The sequence below is a fragment of the Hyla sarda genome, chromosome 5, assembly GCF_029499605.1.
Source record: "Hyla sarda isolate aHylSar1 chromosome 5, aHylSar1.hap1, whole genome shotgun sequence".
Taxonomy (NCBI): Eukaryota; Metazoa; Chordata; class Amphibia; order Anura; family Hylidae; genus Hyla; species Hyla sarda.
The window spans coordinates 323,404,352-323,425,570 of NC_079193.1; the positions used below are offsets into that span (position 1 = coordinate 323,404,352).

Genomic DNA, 21,219 nt, shown 5'->3' on the forward strand with positions numbered 1-21,219 from the left:
AAAAGTTTATTTGATGAGAGGTACCCTTTAAAGACAGGTCTTACATTTTTGTGGAATTTCTGCTGGGTGAATCAGACAGCGGAATCCCATTGAACATAATGACCCTGATTTACTAAGAGTGTTGTGTAGGTTTCTTTGTGGGTTTTAATTCCCTACAATTTATTTTCCACGATATTTACTAAAGTTTCCCTACATTTTCCACTTTCCCTCTATTTTGTTTTTTTTACACATGTTCTGATCTGTCTGGTTTTCCTCAGCTGAAATCCACCACATTTTCTGTTGAAACCTTAGTAAATATGTTGGATTTTTGTAAAAATGTTGGGAACACGCCCCTTTTTGTGCCGAAGCCCCTTTTCCCGACAGCTACACCCCTTTTTTGGCTTTTCCCAGTAAAATGGAGAGTAAATCAGTTTTTTTTTTATTCTGCCGCAAATTCTGACAGAATTTCTGGTGCAATGCTCCAGAATCTGGTGCACAACTCGACAAAACGAGTTTGCAATAATTAATGAGGGCCAATGTGTAGACAACTTTGGCGGAATTTCCGGCCAAATTATTTTACTGAAATCACTTTATTCCAATGGACAAATACAAACAAACATAGCAGTACTTCCTCATGGGAAAAGAACCAAAGCCTTTCAACCTAAACTGTGCTCTAAAGCATGGCTGTCAGTACATGCAACAAACACATATTAAATACTATTGAGGAAGTGACGTTTCTCATGAACTCCAACCTGCAAAAAGTCCACAAATCATGTAGACAATTAGAAATAGCATTTTAGGGGTACTGCAGTGCTCCAGCGCTCTGAAGATTTTGTTCAGAGCGCTCGGAGCCTGAGGCAGTGGTTATGCCCCCTCGTGGTGTCACACCACGCCCCCTCTATTCATGTCTATGGGTCATGCCCCCTTTCATAGACATGAATGGAAGGGGCATGGTGTGACATCACAAGGGGGCGTGGTCGTGACATCACTGCCGCAGGAACCTGTAATTTGTTTAGAATGCCGGGTGCTGCGGGAGATAGCGGGGGGCCCCAGCAGCGGAGCCAGCGCAATCAGACATCTTATCCCCTATCATTTGGATAGGGGATAAGATGTCTAGCAGCGGAGTACCCCTTTAAGTACACTTAATGTTCACATGTGGAAGTACCGATATGTTTGTTTGTATACTGTATGTCCATTGAAATAAATTGCAATTCCTTCCAAACCTTGCTGGGTTGAATGGTTAGGGAGACCCTGTTCTACATATAAATGCAAGCTCCTAACTTTAAGTGAAGGTTGGAACATACAGCCAGCCATAAAGAGGTGTATGGCGCCATTTGGCTCCATTTGTAAAAATAAAATAAAATACAGAGCAGTATGTGTTTTTTATTTGATCCCCCGGTTTAGAATAGGATAGATAGAGTACTATCCTATTTTATAAATCAAAACAATTGTGCAGATGCCAAAGGAATACTATTTTGGTGTATGCATGGTAAATGGGGTCCTACAGATATGTGCCAGCCACACCTCTATTCTATGTGTAAAAATGCATGTTCATTCTAAAATCTTATAGAATAGTTTTTTTTCCCGTTTTTTTTGTTGTTTTGTACAGTATCCATTATACTATCTATACTGATCTTATGTTTATTCCCATAGACTTTTTTATGTTGGAGCACGTGAAGGTCATCTACCAGCAAGTCTGAGCCTGATTCACCTGCAAAATTATACTCCTGTGCCAGCCCTTATATTCAACGTAAGAGACACAATGCTATAATAAATCAGTGATAATAGAGTATTAGTGAATTATTCATATCGGAATACAAAAAAGTCATAGTTACAGACTAGAGGTATACATCCACAGACCAGTTTGATATTTAGAGGGCCATCATAGACTCAAACAGTACAGACTGTATGGGTCTTTGTTGGATCTGATGTAGATAGATGTGGCTATGATGGACCAGTTCACCAGGAGATAACTGTAAAGTTTATTATTGTGGTGACACAGCGGTACAAGATACACTTGTCAATTCGTGACGCCAGAGCACCATTAGCTCCCTATTCTTCAGGCTTCCTTCAGCATCACCTCACACTTCTTCCAACTCCTTTTCCACACTGTAGCTCACATGGAGCTCTTCTCAGGAGCTTAGCTCTAACTGAACTAGACCGGACAACTCCTCCCCCTACACTATAAACAGTGCAATTACGTGGTTCCCATTGGGTGGACAGGGTCACCTGGTTACTCTGTATCTCCTTTTCTTAAAAGGGTACAGTACACAGATAATAACATAATACAGTAAATACAGCAAAGTGCATAAACACAGTAAACAATAGGAGAGTGGGCCCATTACAGGAGCAGCAGGAATGCCCAAGGAGATCCGCAGCCCACAGGACAGCCTTTGGTGCTGGAACACAACATGATGAAACTGCAAGTGGTATATTCATTTGTTCTGGAGGGTAGGTCCTGACAATATATTCTTATGATGTACCCAAGAAACTTATATCCTACTCTGGATAAGGGGTAATACTATTCAGCAAAAGGGTCAGACCTCTCATTGGCCTCCAAAGTCTAATGCTGGCTGTCACCAGAGAAGTTAAATGGCTGCTCTCTGAACAATTTGGCTGGTCTCTGAAGGTTGAAAACATTTTTACTGGCAGCCACAAGGGGGAACTAAGCGCATATGTATTGATACAGCTCACATTGACTACATTAGGAAGTATCTATATTTACTGAAAATGTCTGCTTTTTATACCTATTTTATGGATCTTTTTTTCAGTTTTACAATGTTTGAACCTAGCCCTACTGTTCTTAGAATGCACATAAGTATTCAGACCCTTTGCTATGACACTTGATATTTAGCTCCTGGCTCCTCCTGTTTCTCTTGATCATCTGGGAGATGTTCTCCTACCTTGATTGGTTATTTTGTTCTAGAAATGTACTGTATATAACCCTGATTTAAAGCTTTCAACTGTTTCTGCGGTGACCAGTTCCTGAGATAGACTGTTCCATAAATGCACAGTTCTTATAGTAAAGAAGTCGTGTCGTTCCTTGAGACTAAACATTTTCTTCTCCAGACGGAGGGAGTGCCCCCTTGTCCTTTTAGGGGGTTTAACCCGGAACAGTTTTTCTCCATATTTTTTGTATGGGCCATTTATATACAGTACTTATATACTTTGATCATATCCCCCCCTTAACCCCTTGGGGACTGAGCCCACTATGACCCTAAGGACGGGAGCATTTTTTGCAAATCTGACCACTGCCACTTTAACCCCTTAAGGACACATGACGTACTGGAACATCATAGCGGGTCAGGCAACGGCCGGGACCTGTGGCTAATAGCGCGCGGCATTGATCACGGTGCCGCGCGCTATTCACCCTTTAGACGCAGCGTTCAAAGTTGAACGCCGCGTCTAAAGTGAAAGTGAAACCATGCCGATTAGCTCAGTGGGCTTTTTGGGATAGCCGCGGCGAAATCGCGGCATCCCGAACAGCTTACAGGACAGCAGGAGGGTCCCTACCTGCCTCTTCACTGTCCGATCGCCGAATGACTGCTCAGTGCCTGAGATCCAGGCATGAGCAGTCAAGCGGCAGAATCATCGATCACTGGTTTCCTATGAGAAACCAGTGATCAATGTAAAAGATCAGTGTGTGTAGTGTTATAGCTCCCTTTGGGAGCTATAACACTGCAAAAAAAAGAAAGTGAAAAAAAAAGTGAATAAAGATCATTTAACCCCTCCCCTATTAAAGGTTTGAATCACCCCCCTTTTCCCATAAAAAAAAAAAAAAAAACACAGTGTAAATAAAAATAAACATATATGGTATCGCCGCATGCGGAAATGTCCGAATGATAAAAATATATCGTTAATTAAACCGCACGGTGAATGGCGTACGCGCAAAAAAAATCCAAAGTCCAAAATAGTGCATTTTTGGTCACTTTTTGTATCATGAAAAAAGTACGACAAAATCAAACCTATAAAAGCAGGGTATCATTTTAATCGTATGAACCTACAGAATAAAGATAAGGTGTCATTTTTACCGAAAAATGTACTACGTAGAAACTGAAGCTCCCAAAAGCTACAAAACTGCGGGTTTTTTTTTTTCAATTTTGTCTCCCAATAATTTTTTTTTCCGTTTCACCGTAGATTTTTGGGCAAAATGACTAATGTCACTGCAAACTAGAATTGGTGGCGCAAAAAAAAGCAATCATATGGATTTTTAGGTGCAAAATTTAAAGAGTTATGATTTTTTAAAGACAAGGAGCAAAAAACAAAAATGCAAAAACGGAAAAAACCCTGGTCCTTAAGGGGTTAAGCATTAATAACTCTGGGATGCTTTTACTTATAAATTTGATTCCGAGATTGTTTATTCATGACATATTCTACTTTATTGTAGTGGTAAATTATTGTCAATACTTGCATCATTTCTTGGTGAAAAATTCAAAAATTTGATGAAAAATGTGACATGTTTTTACTTTTGGAAGGCATCAGAGGGCTTCAAAGTTCAGCAGCAATTTTCCAATTTTTCACAAAATTTTCAAAATCTGAATTTTTCAGGGACCAGTTCAGTTTTGAAGTGGATATGAAGGGCTTTCAAATTAGAAATACCCCACAAATTACCCAATTATAAAAACTGCAAAATGACATTCAGTAATTTTTTTTAACCCTTTAGGTGTTTCACAGGAATAGCAGCAAAGTGAAGGAGAAAATTCAAAATCTTCATTTTTTACACTCGTATGTTCTTGTAGACCCAGTTTTTGAATTTTTACAAGTGGTAATAGGAGGGGAAAAAAACAACATTTGTAACCCAATTTCTCTCGATTAAGGAAATACCTCATATGTGTATGTCAAGTGTTCGGTGGGCGCAGTAGAGGACTCAGAAGGGAAGGAGCAACAATGGGATTTTGGAGAGTGAATTTTGCAGAAATGGTTTTTGGGGGGCATGTCATATTTAGAAAGCCCCTATGGTGCCAGAACAGCAGAAAACCCCACATGGCATACCATTTTGGAAACTACACCCCTCAAGGCACATAACAAGGGGTCCAGTGAGCCTTAATACCTCACAGGTGTTTGACAACTTTTCGATAAAATCGAATGTGTAAATGAAAAAAAAATTTCACTAAAGTGCAGTTTTTCCCCCAAATTTACAATTTTTACAAAAGGTAATGGGAGAAAATGCCCCCCAAAATTTGTAACCCCATCTCTTCTGAGTATGGAAATACCCCATGTTAGGACGTAAAATGCTCTGCGGGTGAACTACAATGGTCAGAAGAGAAGGAGTGCCATTGAGCTTTTGGAAAGCGAATTCGTTTGGAATGGTAGTCAGGGGCCATGTGCGTTTACAAAGCTCCCCGTGGTGCCAGAACAGTGGACCCCCCACATGTGACCCCATTTTGGAAACTACACCCCTCACAGAATTTAATAAGGGGTGCAGTGAGTATTTACACCCCACTGGCGTTTGACAGATCTTTAAAACAGTGGGCTGTGCAAATGAAAAATAACATTTTTCATTATCATGGACCACTATTCCAAAAATCTGTCAGACACTTGTGGGGTGTAAATGCTCACTGCACCCCTTAATACATTACATGAGGGGTGTAGTTTCCAAAATGGGGGCACATGTGGGGGATCCATTGTTCTGGCACTATGGGGGCTTTGTAAACACACGTGGCTTTCAATTCTGGACAAATTTTCTCTTCAAAATCCCAATGGCACTCCTTCTCTTCTGAGCATTGTAGTGTGCCAGCAGAGCACTTTACATCCACATATGGGTTATGTTCTTACTCAGAAGAAATGGGGTTACAAATTTTGGGGGGCTTTTTTCCTATTTTCCCTTGTGAAAATGAAAAATTTAGGCTAACACCAGCATTTTAGTGAAAACTTTTTTTTTTTCATTTCCCCATCCAAATTTAATGAAAATTTGTCAAACACCTGTGGGGTATTAAGGCTCACTATACCCCTTGTCACGTTCCATGAGGGGTGTAGTTTCCAAAATGAGGTCACCTGGGGGTATTTATATTTTTGCATTTATGTCTGAACCGCTGTAAAATCAGCAACCCCTGTGCAAAACACTAATTTAGGCCTCAAATGTACATGGTGCGCTCTCACTCCTGAGCCTTGTTGTGCGCCCGCAGAGCATTTTATGCCCACATATGGGGTATTTCCGTACTCAGGAGAAATTGTGTTACAAATTTTGGGGTCTTTTCTTACTTTTACCTCTTGTGAAAATGAAAAGTATGGGGCAACACCAGCATGTTAGTGTAAAAAAAAGTTTTTTTTACACTAACAAGCTGGTGTAGACCCCAATTTTTCCTTTTCTATCGGGGTAAAAGGAGAAAAAGCCCTCCCAAATTTGTAATACAATTCCTCCCAAGTACGGAAATACCCCATATGTGGCCCTAAATGGTTTCCTTGAAATACGATACGATTTGTAACGCAATAGGAAATTGCGTTACAAATTTTGGGGGTATTTTCTTTTCCTTTTGCTTCTTGTGAAAATAAAAAGTATGGGGCAACACCAGCATGTTAGTGTAAAATGTTAGATTTTTTTACACTAACAGGCTGTGTAGCCCCCATCTTTTCCTTTTCATAACGGGTAGAAGGAGAAAACGCCCCCCAAAATTAGTAGTGCAATTTCTCCCGAGTACGGAAATCTCCCATATGTGGCCCTAAACTGTTTCCTTGAAATACGACAGGGCTCTGAAGAGAAAACGCCATGCGCATTTGAGGACTAAATTACGGATTGCGTAGGGGTGGACATAGGGGTATTCTACGCCTGTGATTCCCAAACAGGGTTCCTCCAGCTGTTGCTAAACTCCCAGCATGCCTGGACAGTCAGTGGCTGTCCAGAAATGCTGGGAGTTGTTGTTTTGCAACAGCTGGAGGCTCCGTTTTGGAAACACTGCCGTACAATAAGTTTTTCATTTTTATTGTGGGGGACAGTGTAAGGGGGTGTATATGTAGTATTTTACCCTTTATTATGTGGTAGTGTAGTATAGTGTTTTTAGGGTACATTAGCACTGGCGTGTTATGGTGAGTTTCCCGCTAGGAGTTTGCGCTGCGGCAAAAAATTTGCCGCAGCCCAAACTGGAAAAAGGAAACTTACTGTAAACCTGCCCGTGTGAATGTACCCTGTACATTCACATGGGGGGGCAAACCTCCAGCTGTTTCAAAACTACAACTCCCAGCATGTACTGACAGACCGTGCATGCTGGGAGTTGTACTTTTGCAACAGCTGGAGGCACACTGGTTGGTAAACCTTCAGTTAGGTTCTGTTACCTAACTCAGTATTTTCCAACCAGTGTGCCTCCAGCTGTTGCAAAACTACAACTCCCAGCATGTACTGATCGCCGAAGGGCATGCTGGGAGATGTAGTTATGCAACAGCTGGAGGTACGAAACTACAACTCCCAGCATGCCGAGACAGGTGTTTGCTGTTTGGGCATGCTGGGATTTGAAGTTTTGCAACATCTGGAGGGCTACAGTTTATAGATCACTGCACAATGATCTCCAAACTGTGACCCTCCAGATGTTGCAAAACTACAAATCCCAGCATGCCCAGACAGAAAAGAGCTATGTGGGCATGCTAGGAGTTGTAGTTTTGCAAGATCTGGAGGGATAAAGTTTAGAGACCACTGTATAGTGGTCTCAAACTGCAGTCCTCCAGCTGTTGCAAAACTACATATTCCAGCATGCCCAAACAGCAAACAGCTGTCTGGGCATGCTGGAAGTTGTAGTTTTGCAACATCTGGAGGGCTAAAAGTTAGAGACCACTGTAGCCCTCCAGATGTTGCTAGGTAACTCACCGGCTTCCGTGAATCCAGGGAGCCGTCCGCTGCCTACGGACAGGTTAGTAGATCTTTGGCGCCGGTCTTCTTCTGTTCCCCATTCTGCCCCCCCCCCCCGCCCCCGATCTGCTATTGGTGGTCGCATCTAGACCACCAATAGCAGGGATAGGAGGGGTGGCACCCCTGCCACCTCACTCCTATCCCTTCAGGGGGATCGTAGGTGTCTTAGACAACCGCGATCCCCCTTATATTCCGGGTCACCATAGACCCGTAAATACCTGGAATCGGCGCAAATCACAAGTGTGAGTTCACTTGCGATTTGCGCCGATCGCGACATGGGGGGGCGGTCTGATGACCCCCCTGGGCATAGATATCAGTATGGATACGCCCTTCGTCCTTAAGTACCAGGACGCAAGGGCGTATGCATACGCCCTTCGTCCCCAAACGGTTAAACCCACCAGGACCAAGAGCATACAGGTACGCCTTTGCGTCCTGGGACTTAAGGACCAAGGGTGTACCTGTACACCCTCTGTGTTTCCGTTCACCACCGGTAACCGAGCAGTGAACAAAATGGGAGGGGGTCCTGAGACAATTCAGACCGGTGATCTGCGGCGATTCTGGGTCACACGGGTCTCCGGTGACCTGGTGACCCGGAAAACAAGGATGATTGGGGCTGTCTAAGACAGACCTAATCCCTCTGAAGGGATAGGAGTGAGGTGGCAGGAGTGTCACCCTTCCTATCCCCGCTATTGGTCGGTCAGAAGCGACTGACCAATAGCAGATCGAGGGTGGGGGGGTTAAAGTTCGGTTCCCCCGCTCTGCCCACCCACGGTAGTTTGGGCAGAGCTGGGGAACTCTGCTGGGAGCCCCAGCGTAGGTCCCTTACCTATAGCGGGTGGCGATCCTCCTCTGCGTGCGGCGGCGATCCTACAACTGATGCAGTGATTTGATGCCTAGCAACATTTGGAGGGCCACAGTTTGGAGACCACTATACAGTGGTCTCTAAATTGTAGCCCTTAAAATCTTGCAAAACTACAACTCCCAGCATGCCCAGACAGCCGTTTGCTGTCTGGGCATGCTGGGATTTGTAGTTTTTCAACATCTTGACGGCCACAGTTTGGAGATCACTGTGCGGTGGTCTCCAATCTGTTGTTCTCCAAATCTTGCATACGTACAACTCCCAGCATGAACAAACAGCAAACAGCTGTCTCGGCATGCTGGGAGTTGTAGTTTTGCAAGATCTGAAGGGCTACAGTTGAGAGACCACTGTATAGTGGTCTTCAAACTATGGCCCTCCAAATGTTGCTAGGCAACAACTCACCTCCAGCTGTTGCATAACTACAACTCCCAGCATACCCTCCAGCAATCAGTACATGCTGGGATTTGTAGTTTTGCAACAGCTGGAGGCACACTGGTTGGAAAATACTGAGTTAGGTAACAGAACCTAACTGAAGGTTTTCACATCAGTGTGCCTCCAGCTGTTGTAAATCTCCAACTCACAGCATGCACGATCTGTCAGTGGACAGGGTACATTCACATGGGTGGGGGTTTACAGAGAGTTTCCTGCTTCACGTTTGAGCTGCGGCAAATTTTCCACTGCAGCTCAAACTCCTAGTGGAAAACTCACAGTAAACCCCGCCAGTGTGATTGTACCCTAAAAACACTTCACTACACTAACACAAAATAAAGAGTAAAACACTACATATACACCTTACACAGTCTCCACACAATAAAAATGAAAAACGTCTGGTACGGCAGTGTTTCCAAAACAGAGCCTCCAGCTGGTGCAAAGCAGGAACTCCCAGCATTGCCAGGCAGCCACTGACTGTCCAGGCATACTGGGAGTTTAGCAACAGCTGGAAGCACTCTGTTTGGGAATAACTGGTGTAGAATATTTTTGGTAGCGGAGGCAATTGTAACGCTTGCATCCGAGTTCACCCCTATTCAAATCCCTAATTTAGGCCTCAAATGCGCACGGCACTCTCTCACTTTGGAGCCCTATCGTATTTCAAGGAAACCATTTAGGGCCACATATGGGGTATTTCCGTACTTGCGAGGAATTGTATTACAAATTTGGGAGGGCTTTTTCTCCTTTTACCCCGATAGAAAAGGAAAAGTTGGGGTCTACACCAGCTTGTTAGTGTAAAAAAAACATTTTTTTACACTAACATGCTGGTGTTGCCCCATACTTTTCATTTTCACAAGAGGTAAAAGTAAGAAAAGACCCCAAAATTTGTAACACAATTTCTCCTGAGTACGGAAATACCCTATTTGTGGACGTAAAGTGCTCTGCTGGCGCACAACAGGGCTCAGGAGTGAGAGCACACCATGTACATTTGAGGCCTAAATTGGTGATTTGCACAGGGGTGGCTGATTTTACAGCGGTTCTAACATAAACCCAAAAACATAAAAACCCACATATAGTGAGCCTTAACACGCCCCAGGAGTTTGACAAATTTTCGTTAAAGTTGGATATGAAAATGGAAAAAAAAATGTTTTCACTGAAATGCTGGTGTTACCCTAAATTTTTCATTTTCACAAGGGAAAATAGCCCCCCAAAATTTGTAACCCCATTTCACCTGAGTATGGAAATACCCCATATGTGGCTGTAAAGTGCTCTGCGGGCGAAGTACAATGCTCAGAAGAGGAGAAGCTCCATTGCTTTTGGAGAGAGAATTTGTCCAGAATTGAAGGCCATGTGCGTTCACAAAGCCCCCATAGAGCCAATACAGTAGACACCCCCACATGTGACCAAATTTTGGAAACTACACCCCTCACGAAATGTAATAAGGGGTGCCGTGACCATTTACACCCCACAGGTGTCTGACAGGTTTTTGGAACAGTGATCCGTGATAATTAAAAATGTAATTTTTTATTTGCACAGCCCACTGTTCCAAAGGTCTGTCAAATGCCAGTGGGGTGTAAATGCTCAATGCACCCCTTATTAAATTCTGTGAGGGGTGTAGTTTCCAAAATGGGGTCACATGTGGGGGGTCCACTGTTCTGGCACCATGGAGGCTTTGTAAACACACATGAACCCCGACTTCCATTCCAAACAAATTCTCTCTCCAAAAGCTCAATGGCGCTCCTTCTCATCTGAGCATTGTAGTTCGCGCGCAGAGCACTTTACATCCACATATAGGGTATTTTCATACGAAGCAATGGTGTTACAGATTTTGAGAGGCTTTTTCTCCTATTGCCCCTTGTGAAAATGAAAAATATGGGGTAACACCAGCATTTTAGTGAAAAAAAAATCTTATTTTTAATTTTCCCGTCTAACTTTAGCGAAAATTCGTCAAACACCTGTGGAGTTTTAAGGCTCACTATACCACTTGTTACATTCCTTGAGGGGTGTAGTTTCCCAAATAATGTGCCTTGAGGGGTGTAGTTTCCCAAATAATGTGCCATATGGTGTGTTTTATTTATTTATTTATTTTTTTTTGCTGATCTGGCACCATGGGGGCTTCATAAATGCGACATGCCCCCCAAAAATTATTTCAGCAAGATTAGCTCTCCAAAATATCATTGTCGTTCCTTCTCTTCTAAGCTGTGTAGTGTGCTCGCAGAGAACTTGACATCTACATTTGAGGTATTTCCTTACTCGACAGAAATTAGGTTACACATTTTGGTGGACTATTTCTCCTTTTACCCCTTGTATGAATGAAAAAAAAGGGGTCAAGAAAAACATGTTAGTGTAAAAAAATGGAGATTTTGAATTTTCTCCTCCACTTTGCTGCTATTCCTGTGAAATGCCTAAAGGGTTAACAAACTTTCTGAATGAAATTTTGAATACTTTGAGGGGTGCAGTTTTCATAATGGGGTCCAATATGGGGTATTTCTATCATAAAGACCCTCAAATTCACTTCAAAACTAAATTGGTCCCTGGCAAAGGGGCTTTAATTAATTACTGAATAAAGGGTATGAATACTTATGGCAACTCAATATTTTAGTCTTTCCTTTTCAGTAAATTAGCAACATTTTCTAATATTCTATTTTCACTCTGTCATTATGGGGTATTAAGTGTAGAATGATGCGGAAAAACATATGATTTTTATTTATTTTTATGTTTTTTAACACAAGGCCGCAACATAACAAAATGTAAAAAAAAAAAGAAAAGGGTTTGAAAACTTTCCGAATGCCCTGTATGTCTATCCAGTGTGTGTACATACAATTGTATGTGTGTGCATGGCATATGCATAGCCATGCCACTAAACATCCCTCCACCTTTAAAAAAAATCATCTATACGCCCCTGGGTGGGACCTCCTGCGGACCTCCAGCTGTTGCAAAACTACAACTCCCAGCATGCCTGGACAGCCAACGGCTGCAATGAGGACACCTTGAATAAAAATATCCATACACCCCTGGGTGGGAGCTACTGCGGAGCCCCAGCTGTTGCAAAACTACAACTCCAAGCATGCCACCAGCTGTCTGGGCATGGTGCGGGTTGTAGTTTTGCAAGAGCTGGAGGCACAGTGGTTGGGAAACACAGCACTTCAGTGAACATAGGGTTGTACTTCCTAACAAAATTAAAATTGTTCTTGTACCCTTTTGCCTTTTAGGCAGTGATGGCGATATTATATCTGTTTGTGGAAGATGTTTTCCAGCTCATAAACTACTATAGCTTCAGCTACTGGTTCTTTGTTGGACTTTCTGTCGCTGGATTAATAGTTTTGAGAATAACCCAGCCTGAAAGGTCACGTCCTGTGAAGGTAATATTTCGGGGGAAAGCATGTGGTGATTATTATGACAGCAGAAAGTCCATAACATGTTTTTATGATTTATTTTTGGCAATATTTAAAATTGCGTGGAATCTTTTTTCGCTTTTTTTCTTGTATCCGTGATATACCTGGTCAATTCTTCGTAACAGGAGGTGCTGATTGGTGTTACCTTTTATTGCCTCATAATGTATATGGCATTCTCTCTGTATGCACCCTACCTGTTAAAGGGTTTGTTTTGGACCAGAAATGCTGTGCGTTGTTTGCTGTAGATGATAAAGTTGGATTTATTATCATTGCACATATATTGTGCATACCTCTAGGGAATTGATGCCTGTTTAATTTCACCATTTTTTAGTTCTCTAATACATCCAGTTGTTGAGGGTGTGGCATTTGATCATTGCAGCTGATCATCTAATCAGGCTGCTAGTAATGGAATTCACCCAGGAGTTCTGTCATCAACAAAAACTTTTTTTAATTTAAATAATAACATTATATGTATATTTGTAATATGTATTGGTTAATTTTTTTTTATTTTTTTTGCATCTACAGCTATTGCATGTGTGTCTTTATAAGGAGATCAAATACAGGAAGTGTGGGTGGACAAGCAGGGCTTTGTGCAGTGAGGACAAACAGGGCTCTGTGCGGTTAGGACAAGCAGGGCTCTGTGCATTGAGGACAAGCAGGGCTCTGTGCACTGAGGACAAGCAGGGTTCTTTGCACATAGGACAAGCAGGGCTCTGTACACTGAGGACAAGCAGGGATCTGTGCACTGAGGACAGGCAGGGATCTGTACACTGAGGACAAGCAGGGCTCTGTACACTGAGGACAAGCAGGGCTCCGTACACTGAGGACAAGCAGGGCTCCGTACACTGAGGACAAGCAGGGCTCTGTACACTGAGGACAAGCAGGGTTCTGTGCACTGAGGACAAGCAGGGTTCTGTGCACTGAGGACAAGCAGGGCTCTGTATACTGAGGACAAGAAGGGCTCTGTACACTGAGGACAAGCAGGGCTCTGTACACTGAGGACAAGCAGGGCTCTGTACACTGAGGACAAGCAGGGCTCTTTGCACATAAGACAAGCAGGGCTCTGTACAATGAGGGAAAGCAAGGCTCTGTACACTGAGGCTCTATGCCATGCTCCCAGTTCCCATAGCAGGTTGATTGACAAGCCAGGAGCCTGCATAGAGCCCTGCTTATCCTGCCCTAACTTCCTGTATTTGGTCTCCTCACAGAGACACACAGGCAATAGCTGCAGTGACAGCGGGGGAGATTTATCAAAACCAGTGGAAAGGCAAAGTTGACCAGTTGCCCATAGCAACCAATCAGATCGCTTCTTTCATTTTTCACAGGCCTTGTTAAGAATGAAAGAAGCAATCTGAATGGTTGCTATGGGCAACTGGACAACTTTGCCTTTCCACAGGTTTTGATAAATCTCCCCCAGCTTTTTTTCCCAAAAATATACCCTTTTTTTAAACCAATTAATATTACAAATTTAAAATATAATGGTCTTTTTGAAGACATGTACGCTTTAAATAACTGTCAAGTTATTAATAAAGTAAACTTTTGACATGCTGTCCAGTCTGGAGACCCGATGCAGTGTGTGTAATACTGTGCCAGGTGAAAAGAGCAGTTTATTTGAATGACACTAACTCTTTGAAGGGGTTCGTAATTGCAAAAAAAAAATGCCAGAAGACCGGGATTGGAAGTGGAGAAAGCTACACTGACCCCTCCTGTCACTCCTAGTCCAGTGGTGTACAAGTGAAGTTCCTCCATGAAAGTGCCCTGTTGGCATCCTGTACACTCTGCACAGGACCACTGCATCCAAGCACTGACATCAGAAGTCATGTATAAGAGGAAGAGTAAGTGATTGTGTATGGTGATGTCACTGGGGCACTTCAGCCAGGGACTCCAGAGCAGCATTGTTTTTTTTTTTCTCTTTGCCAGTCCCTAGCCTCTGACAATGTTTTTAATTATACCCCCTTTAAAGGCTGTGGACACCTTTGAAAAAAATTTTTTTGCTCCTTCTTTGTACTTACAGGGGTTATCCAGGAAAAAAGCGTATTTATACATATCAACTGGCTCCAGAAAGTTAAACAGATTTGTAAATTACTTCTATTAAAAAATCTTAATCCTTTCAGTACTTATGAGCTTCTGAAGTTAAGGTTGTTCTTTTCTGTCTAAGTCCTCACTGATGACACGTGTCTCGGGAACCGCCCAGTTTAGAAGCAAATCCCCATAGCAAACCTCTTCTAAACTGGGCAGTTCCCGAGACACGTGTCATCAGAGAGCACTTAGACAGAAAAGAACAACCTTAACTTCAGAAGCTCATAAGGACTGAAAGGATTAAGATTTTTTAATAGAAGTAATTTACAAATCTGTTTAACTTTCTGGAGCCAGTTGATAAATAAAAAAAAGTTTTTTCCTGGATAACCCCTTTAACAAATAATTCTTTCTCTACAGGTCTTTTTCTACAGAAACAAAAAATGGGGGACATAGTCAAACCACGTTTTGGGGACCTGGACCCGCAATGCACCACATTGATTTGAATGAGCTGGAATGAGTGTGAACATGGTGTGAATGCACCCACTTAGACTAGATTGAATCTATAAAAGCAGAAGGAATAACGGCACTCACCACCCATGGACTACTATGTTTTCTTTATTTTATTTAGTGCCTATGCAAACGGAGTTAAGTTAACTTAGTCACCAGTTAACTCCCCTGTCTGTCTGATGGTAACTCTCCGCTACATTATGCACTTCATAAAACAAAGAAAAAATTTAATCCACGAGTGGTGAGTGCCGTTATCCATTCTACTTTCATGGATTTATTCTAGTCAATCATACTGTTTTAACGGAGCATCCCTATTAGGGGAATTAGATTTCAGATGGTATATTTAAAGGGGTATTCCAGGAAAAAACTTTTATATATATATCAACTGGCTCCAGAAAATTAAACAGATTTGTAAATGATGAATTCGGGTAGAAAACAGACATGGTCTCACATCTACAATCTTGTATAATGATCTGATTGCTTCTCAGCATAATATCAAAAACTAACAGGTAGTTAGTAGTGTTGCTCGCGAATATTCGCAATTCGAATATTATTCGCGAATATCGCATATTCGCGAATTCGCGAATTTCGCGAATATAGCACTATATATTCGTAATTACGAATATTCGTTTTTTTTTTTTTTCTTTTTTTTTTTTCTTCACAGTACACATCACAGTGATCATCCCTCTCTGCTTCCAGCTCGTGTGGTGTAAAGAAGGCTCTAATACTACTGTGTGAGACTGGCGTGCGAAAATTCGCATATGAGAAAATTCGCATATGCTAATTTTCGCATATGCGAATTTGCGCGTATGCTAATTTTGTATTTGCTAATATTCACATATGCTAATTTTCGCATACGCGAATATTCGCATATGCGAAAATAAAACGAGAATATAACGAATATGCGAATATTCGCGAATATATGACGAATATTCGTCCATATATTCGCGAATATTCGCGAATTCGAATATGGCCTATGCCGCTCAACACTAGTAGTTAGTAGACATTTTTTATCAAAAAGTACAAGCCCACTCGCCACGTCAAGGCCACCTATTTAGAGTGGGTCCCTAACGTCCCTAGCATAAAATGGCGTAGCACTGGGCGGCGACCACCACCGCCGCGACACCAGTGCCCACGGGGGGAACGAACCACTGGCAGAGTGGCCCCAATGCCACTCAAACCAGTCTATGGGCCGCACCTCCCCGCAGACACGGCGCCACAGCAGCAATGGACGCCACACAGCACCACACCAGTGTGAACAAGGTGTAATAGCTCACTTACCATGCTCTCCCAGTCAGACTGGGAGGCTGCTAGGAAAGAAATGTCCCTTATGTAGCTAACTACTACTTATATTGGGTTGGGCTGAGGGGGTGGGGAAGAGTGCAGACACATGTTCAGATTTGTAAATTACTTCTATTAAAAAATCGTAATCCTTTCAGTACTTATGAGCTTCTGAAGTTAAGGTTGTTCTTTTCTGTCTAAATCCTTTCTGATGACACCTGTCTCGGGAAACGCCCAGTTTAGAAGAGGTTTTCTATGGGGATTTGCTTCTAAACTGGGTGTTTCCCGAGATAGGTGTCATCAGAGAGGATTTAGACAGAAAAGAACAACCTTAACTTCAGAAGCTCATAAGTACTGAAAGGATTAAGATTTTTTAATAGAAGTAATTTACAAATCTGTTTAACTTTCTGGAGCCAATTGATATATACAAAAACGTTTTTTCATGGCATACCCCGTTAAAGAGTACCTGTCATGATCTTGTTACATTTTACAATGCCCCCAGTTCACTACCTCCATCATGATAAACCACCCCCTGCCTTTATTTTTATTATTTTTTAGTTTTCTACCTTGATCTTGCTCTGTATTTTCTGCTCAGTCTCTGTAAGATTCACAGACTGGAAAGGGGTGTTCCTCAGCAGGCATGCCAGATGGGGGGGAAATATGCTCTGGACAAGTAGGGAGACACCTAGAGGCAGCTTTTTTTAAACACAAATAAAACGTAGCAAATTTCATTTTTTTTTTTTTTTTAAACAAGTACATTAGAATGATTTTTTTATTCATCATAAGGAGAGCAATAGCAAAAATTTGTTTCAATGACAGTGCCCATATAAGGACTGCATACTTTTCTAAATGTCTTCAAATTCTTCAAATTTCTTCAAATTCTTCAAATTTGACCAATCTGGCGGAGTTTGCACAAAAAAACAGCAAATTCCGTTTTTCAACCCCCCCACCCCCCTTTCTCATATAAGCCACCAGTATTTTTTTTTTCAAGCATTCTGTGCATCTAATTAATGAATTGAGATACAGTATAAATGTCTTCTTATGTTTCAATCATGAAACAATTGTGTCTTATTTACAGGTCAGCCTCTTCTTCCCCGTCGTGTATTGCCTCTGCAGCCTCTACCTTGTCATTGTCCCTCTCTATAGTGATTCTATTAATTCACTGATCGGTGTTGGAATCGCTCTGACTGGTATTCCTGCCTACTTTCTCGGAGTTTACCTGCCTCTCCAAAAGAGACAAAAACTGCTTCCATGTATTAGTGGTGAGTATGAAAGCAATGGGGTTTCTAGAGGCTGACGTGTCTCTATATCTAATATCATATCTTGGTTTTGCGCTATCAGGGATTATTCATGGTCGGTTATGGATGGAATCCCCAGAGCACAGTGGATGCTGTTTTGGGAAACAGTATAGTTAATAATTATGTATTTCATGGCTAATACACATTGGACCTATCTTTTTGGGAATTTTTTGGCTATTCCTGATAAATAGGGTAATACCAATTACAGTATATATTTTTTTTTATACTCCTCTTATATGACAAATGGGGAACTTTTTTTTTAAATATATTTATAAAATGTGTATATAATATAAATTGCAGTTTATTGTACTAGGAGTAGTAAAATGGGAGATATTGGGGGTCTTTACAGTGTGCTGGAGAGTGATTGGGTGAAGGAAGGAGCCCTCTACCCCTTTCTATCTTCTCAAATAAAGTGGCTACTATTGATGGTGGCATCTGGGACATAAATGGCTAGGATCAGAATTATCTTCAATTCCAAACATACTCCCCTCACTGACATCTTGAAGTACATGTAAGGGATGGGAAATATATATATATATTTCTATGGAATGATTTGGTGAACAATTTGTTAACCCTATTTTAATTAACTTTTGAAGCTTGGATGACAAAATACATTCAAATTCTCTGTAACTGCTGCCTAACTGACCTGGATGAAGACAAGAAATTATGAGGCCCAATGTTGCTGAATTCTGAGTTACTGACCGGTTCCTGGTGATGGATTGTTACAACTTTATACTCGGACATTAACCCTGTATACTTTTTTTTTAATGTAATTAAAAACTTGTTTGATTTTTGTTTTAAATAAAATTGACATTCACATTGTATTCTTGTATTCATTTTATGCAAGGGTGTAACCATAGACATGCACGACCTATATGGACCTGATGAAGTGTTAAGTATTAACACAAAATGCATTGTCTGTACAACCACTGAATACATGTTCAATTTTTTCCCCTTTTTGCTTCATTTTTATATAATAAAAATCCTCAAACATCTCAAGCATTCAGACTTCTCCCCATTAGAGGTCTCAGAGTTCCTTTCCAATGTGAAATCCGCTTTCTCCTTGGTCTCCACATCCTAAGACAGTTTACCTTTACATATGATGTCATAACAGTTACCACTCTTCATGAAACCACGTTTACACACTTCTGTAGACAGAATCTCCAATATCATTTTAAATCTTTTTGGTTGATTCCGATGAATGGCTCCATATTACAGAGATATCCTCCTCCATGGCCACCTACAATACCATAGGACATAGGATGGCCTTGGAATACTACAGCATTACTACAAGCAAATAGACATTACACTTTGGTACCGGTCAGGTACTCCAATGCAGATGACAAGCATTGAAATACATTTTATTCCTAGTCAGCCCGACTAGGAATAATGTGACTTCTAATAGTCCATTGCCCAACGGACACCAAAGGACCCCATTCACTTAAATGGGGTCTTTCTGGTTTCCTTCTGGTATCTGTTTAATAGCAGGTTTGAGCAGAGAAAAGATTTCTGCTTGCATTCTTTTTCTCCACTCATGTCTTTCTATTGGAGTGGATTCTGTGAACGGCGCTCGAACTCAGATGTGCACTTAGCCTTACGTTTTGGAGCAAATACTAACAATGTTAATCCAAAAATAAATTTCAACTACTCTTCATGCCAATCTGTGTCACTCTACAAAATTGTACAGACTATTGGCCTAACACATAAAAAAATTCTAGTGTTACAGTGTGGAAATATAAAAAAAACATGCAGCGAGGACAAAGAACAGACAGGAGCCGCACTCACCATCCAGGACTTTTATTTTCTTCCGGTCATCGGCAAGATGTAACAGGTGGGGGAATGGAGAGGAGGACGGGGACCCGTCCTCCTCTCCATTCCCCCGCCTGTTACATCTTGCCGATGACCGGAAGAAAATAAAAGTCCTGGATGGTGAGTGCGGCTCCTGTCTGTTCTTTGTCCTCGCTGCATGCTTTCTGCTTTAGCTCTGCACTTCCGCTACAGGCTTCCCTCAGTCCAGTCCCGCTCTGTGTGTCGCTGCACGTCTTAGTGGCTGCTTAGTTCCGTAGTGCCCGCATCTTGTTCTCTCCTGGCCCTCTGCTATAAAAAAAAAAAAACTTCGCTGACTGCTTGATATGGGCAAAACTGGCACTTTTTGTTCAAGTTTTCTTTATTAAGGAGGGACCATAAAAAATACAAGGTCTGGCAGATGAGAAAAATTTCCATAATTTCCACAGCTGAAATAAACATTTCAGCTGGGTATATATTGATACTGGTGTCATTGAAAGTCAAAGCTTGATATAACTTGTGAGAATACACTGCGTAAAAAAAACTAAAATAATACAATTGGTTAGTATGGCGGCATGTCTGACTGTTGAGTGTTAGCGTTCCTTGCAGCAGACCTGAAAGGGGTGAGGACTGTAGTTGAAGGTAAACACCGGATCATGTCTAGGATATGGCTGATCATCTGGAATATGAAATTCGAAATGTTGTAATAGAGACGTAAAGAAAATGAAGAGATCCATTCTTGCCAGCTGCTCTCCCACACATATTCGACGGCCTAAACATAAATGAGAAGAATATGAAAAACTCTACAGCTTAAGACAATATTGGGGAGATTTATCAAAACCTGTGCAGAGGAAGAGTGGTGCAGTTGCCCATAGTAACCAATCAGATCGCTTCTTTCATTTTTAAAGAGGCCTGTGAAAAATCAAAGAAGCCATCTGATTGGTTGCTATGGACAACTGCACCACTCTTTCTCTGCACAGGTTTTGATTAATCTCCCCCTATTAGGTAATAAGGATGACGGAGGGAAGGTTAAAGTTGGAGGAGAGAGATAAATTGAAAACTTGGTTATTAGGGGGAGGAAGAACAGAAAGAAGAAGGATGGATAAGATTTTAAGAGGAAAATTTTTATTTGTAAGCAGACTATTGGTGGCAAGAAACTGGATGTCCAAAGAAGTCCCAAACATTGATGAATTTAATGCTACAGTATGTAAGATGATGAACTTTGAGTTTTGTTGGGTCAAGGCCGGATGTTTGTCAAAATTCCATGCAATTTGGGATAGGTGGATTGAGGGTATGATGGAGAGAGAGAGAGAGAGAGAGAGAGAGGGAGAGAGAGAGAGAGAGAGAGAGAGAGAGAGAGAGAGAGAGAGAGAGAGAGAGAGAGAGAGAGAGAGAGAGAGAGAGAGAGAGAGAGAGAGAGAGGTTGTGCTTGGTGGAGAGTCTTGGATAAAAAAATGTTTTTCTTTTTTTTTCTTCTTCCCCTTCTGCCATGGGGTGGGGTAGGGGGGGGGGGGTTGTTGTGATTATGTATCTGTAAGGGGAGGTGCTCTATCCAACCAAAATCAGAAGTAACCCTAAGAAGGGGAGGGATTACTATTATTATTATATTTTTTCCCCTCTGTTTCTGTCCCTTCTCTTTTTTCTTTTTTCCCACTTCTTTCACCCCCTTTCTCTTGGTGTCTCTCCCCTTCCCTCTATCTCTCAGCTCCTCTATCCCCCGTGATGGAATAGAATTGAGTGATTGAGGGCCCTCCCACTTGACCAAGTGAATGAATAAAAGATGAGTAGTCTCTTAAAAATAAAAACAAAAAAAAGTGTATAGTAGTTTGT

At 41.7% G+C, this 21,219-nt stretch overlaps 2 protein-coding genes across 6 annotated transcripts in view; one reads left to right on the forward strand and one right to left on the reverse strand.

The window, feature by feature from the left end:
• LOC130274230 (Y+L amino acid transporter 2-like) overlaps positions 1-19,393 on the forward strand; it is a 76,746-nt gene extending 57,353 nt beyond the window's left edge. For all 3 annotated transcript variants that reach the window (XM_056522303.1, XM_056522304.1, XM_056522305.1), the window contains exons 7-10: positions 1,633-1,729; positions 12,317-12,466; positions 17,385-17,568; positions 18,201-19,393. In XM_056522303.1, coding sequence (XP_056378278.1) covers positions 1,633-1,729; positions 12,317-12,466; positions 17,385-17,568; positions 18,201-18,274 — 505 coding nt within the window. In that variant the 3' untranslated portion in view covers positions 18,275-19,393. The remainder of the gene's footprint in view (positions 1-1,632; positions 1,730-12,316; positions 12,467-17,384; positions 17,569-18,200) is intronic.
• Positions 19,394-19,545: 152 nt separating this feature from the next.
• Positions 19,546-21,219, reverse strand: part of LOC130274231 (cytochrome P450 2D15-like) — a 43,339-nt gene continuing 41,665 nt past the window's right edge. For 2 of the 3 annotated variants that reach the window (XM_056522308.1, XM_056522309.1), the window contains exon 10: positions 19,547-20,161. In XM_056522308.1, coding sequence (XP_056378283.1) covers positions 19,983-20,161 — 179 coding nt within the window. In that variant the 3' untranslated portion in view covers positions 19,547-19,982. Of the gene's footprint in view, positions 20,162-21,219 lie in introns of all 3 variants that reach the window. The other variant, XM_056522306.1, reaches the window with a different exon arrangement.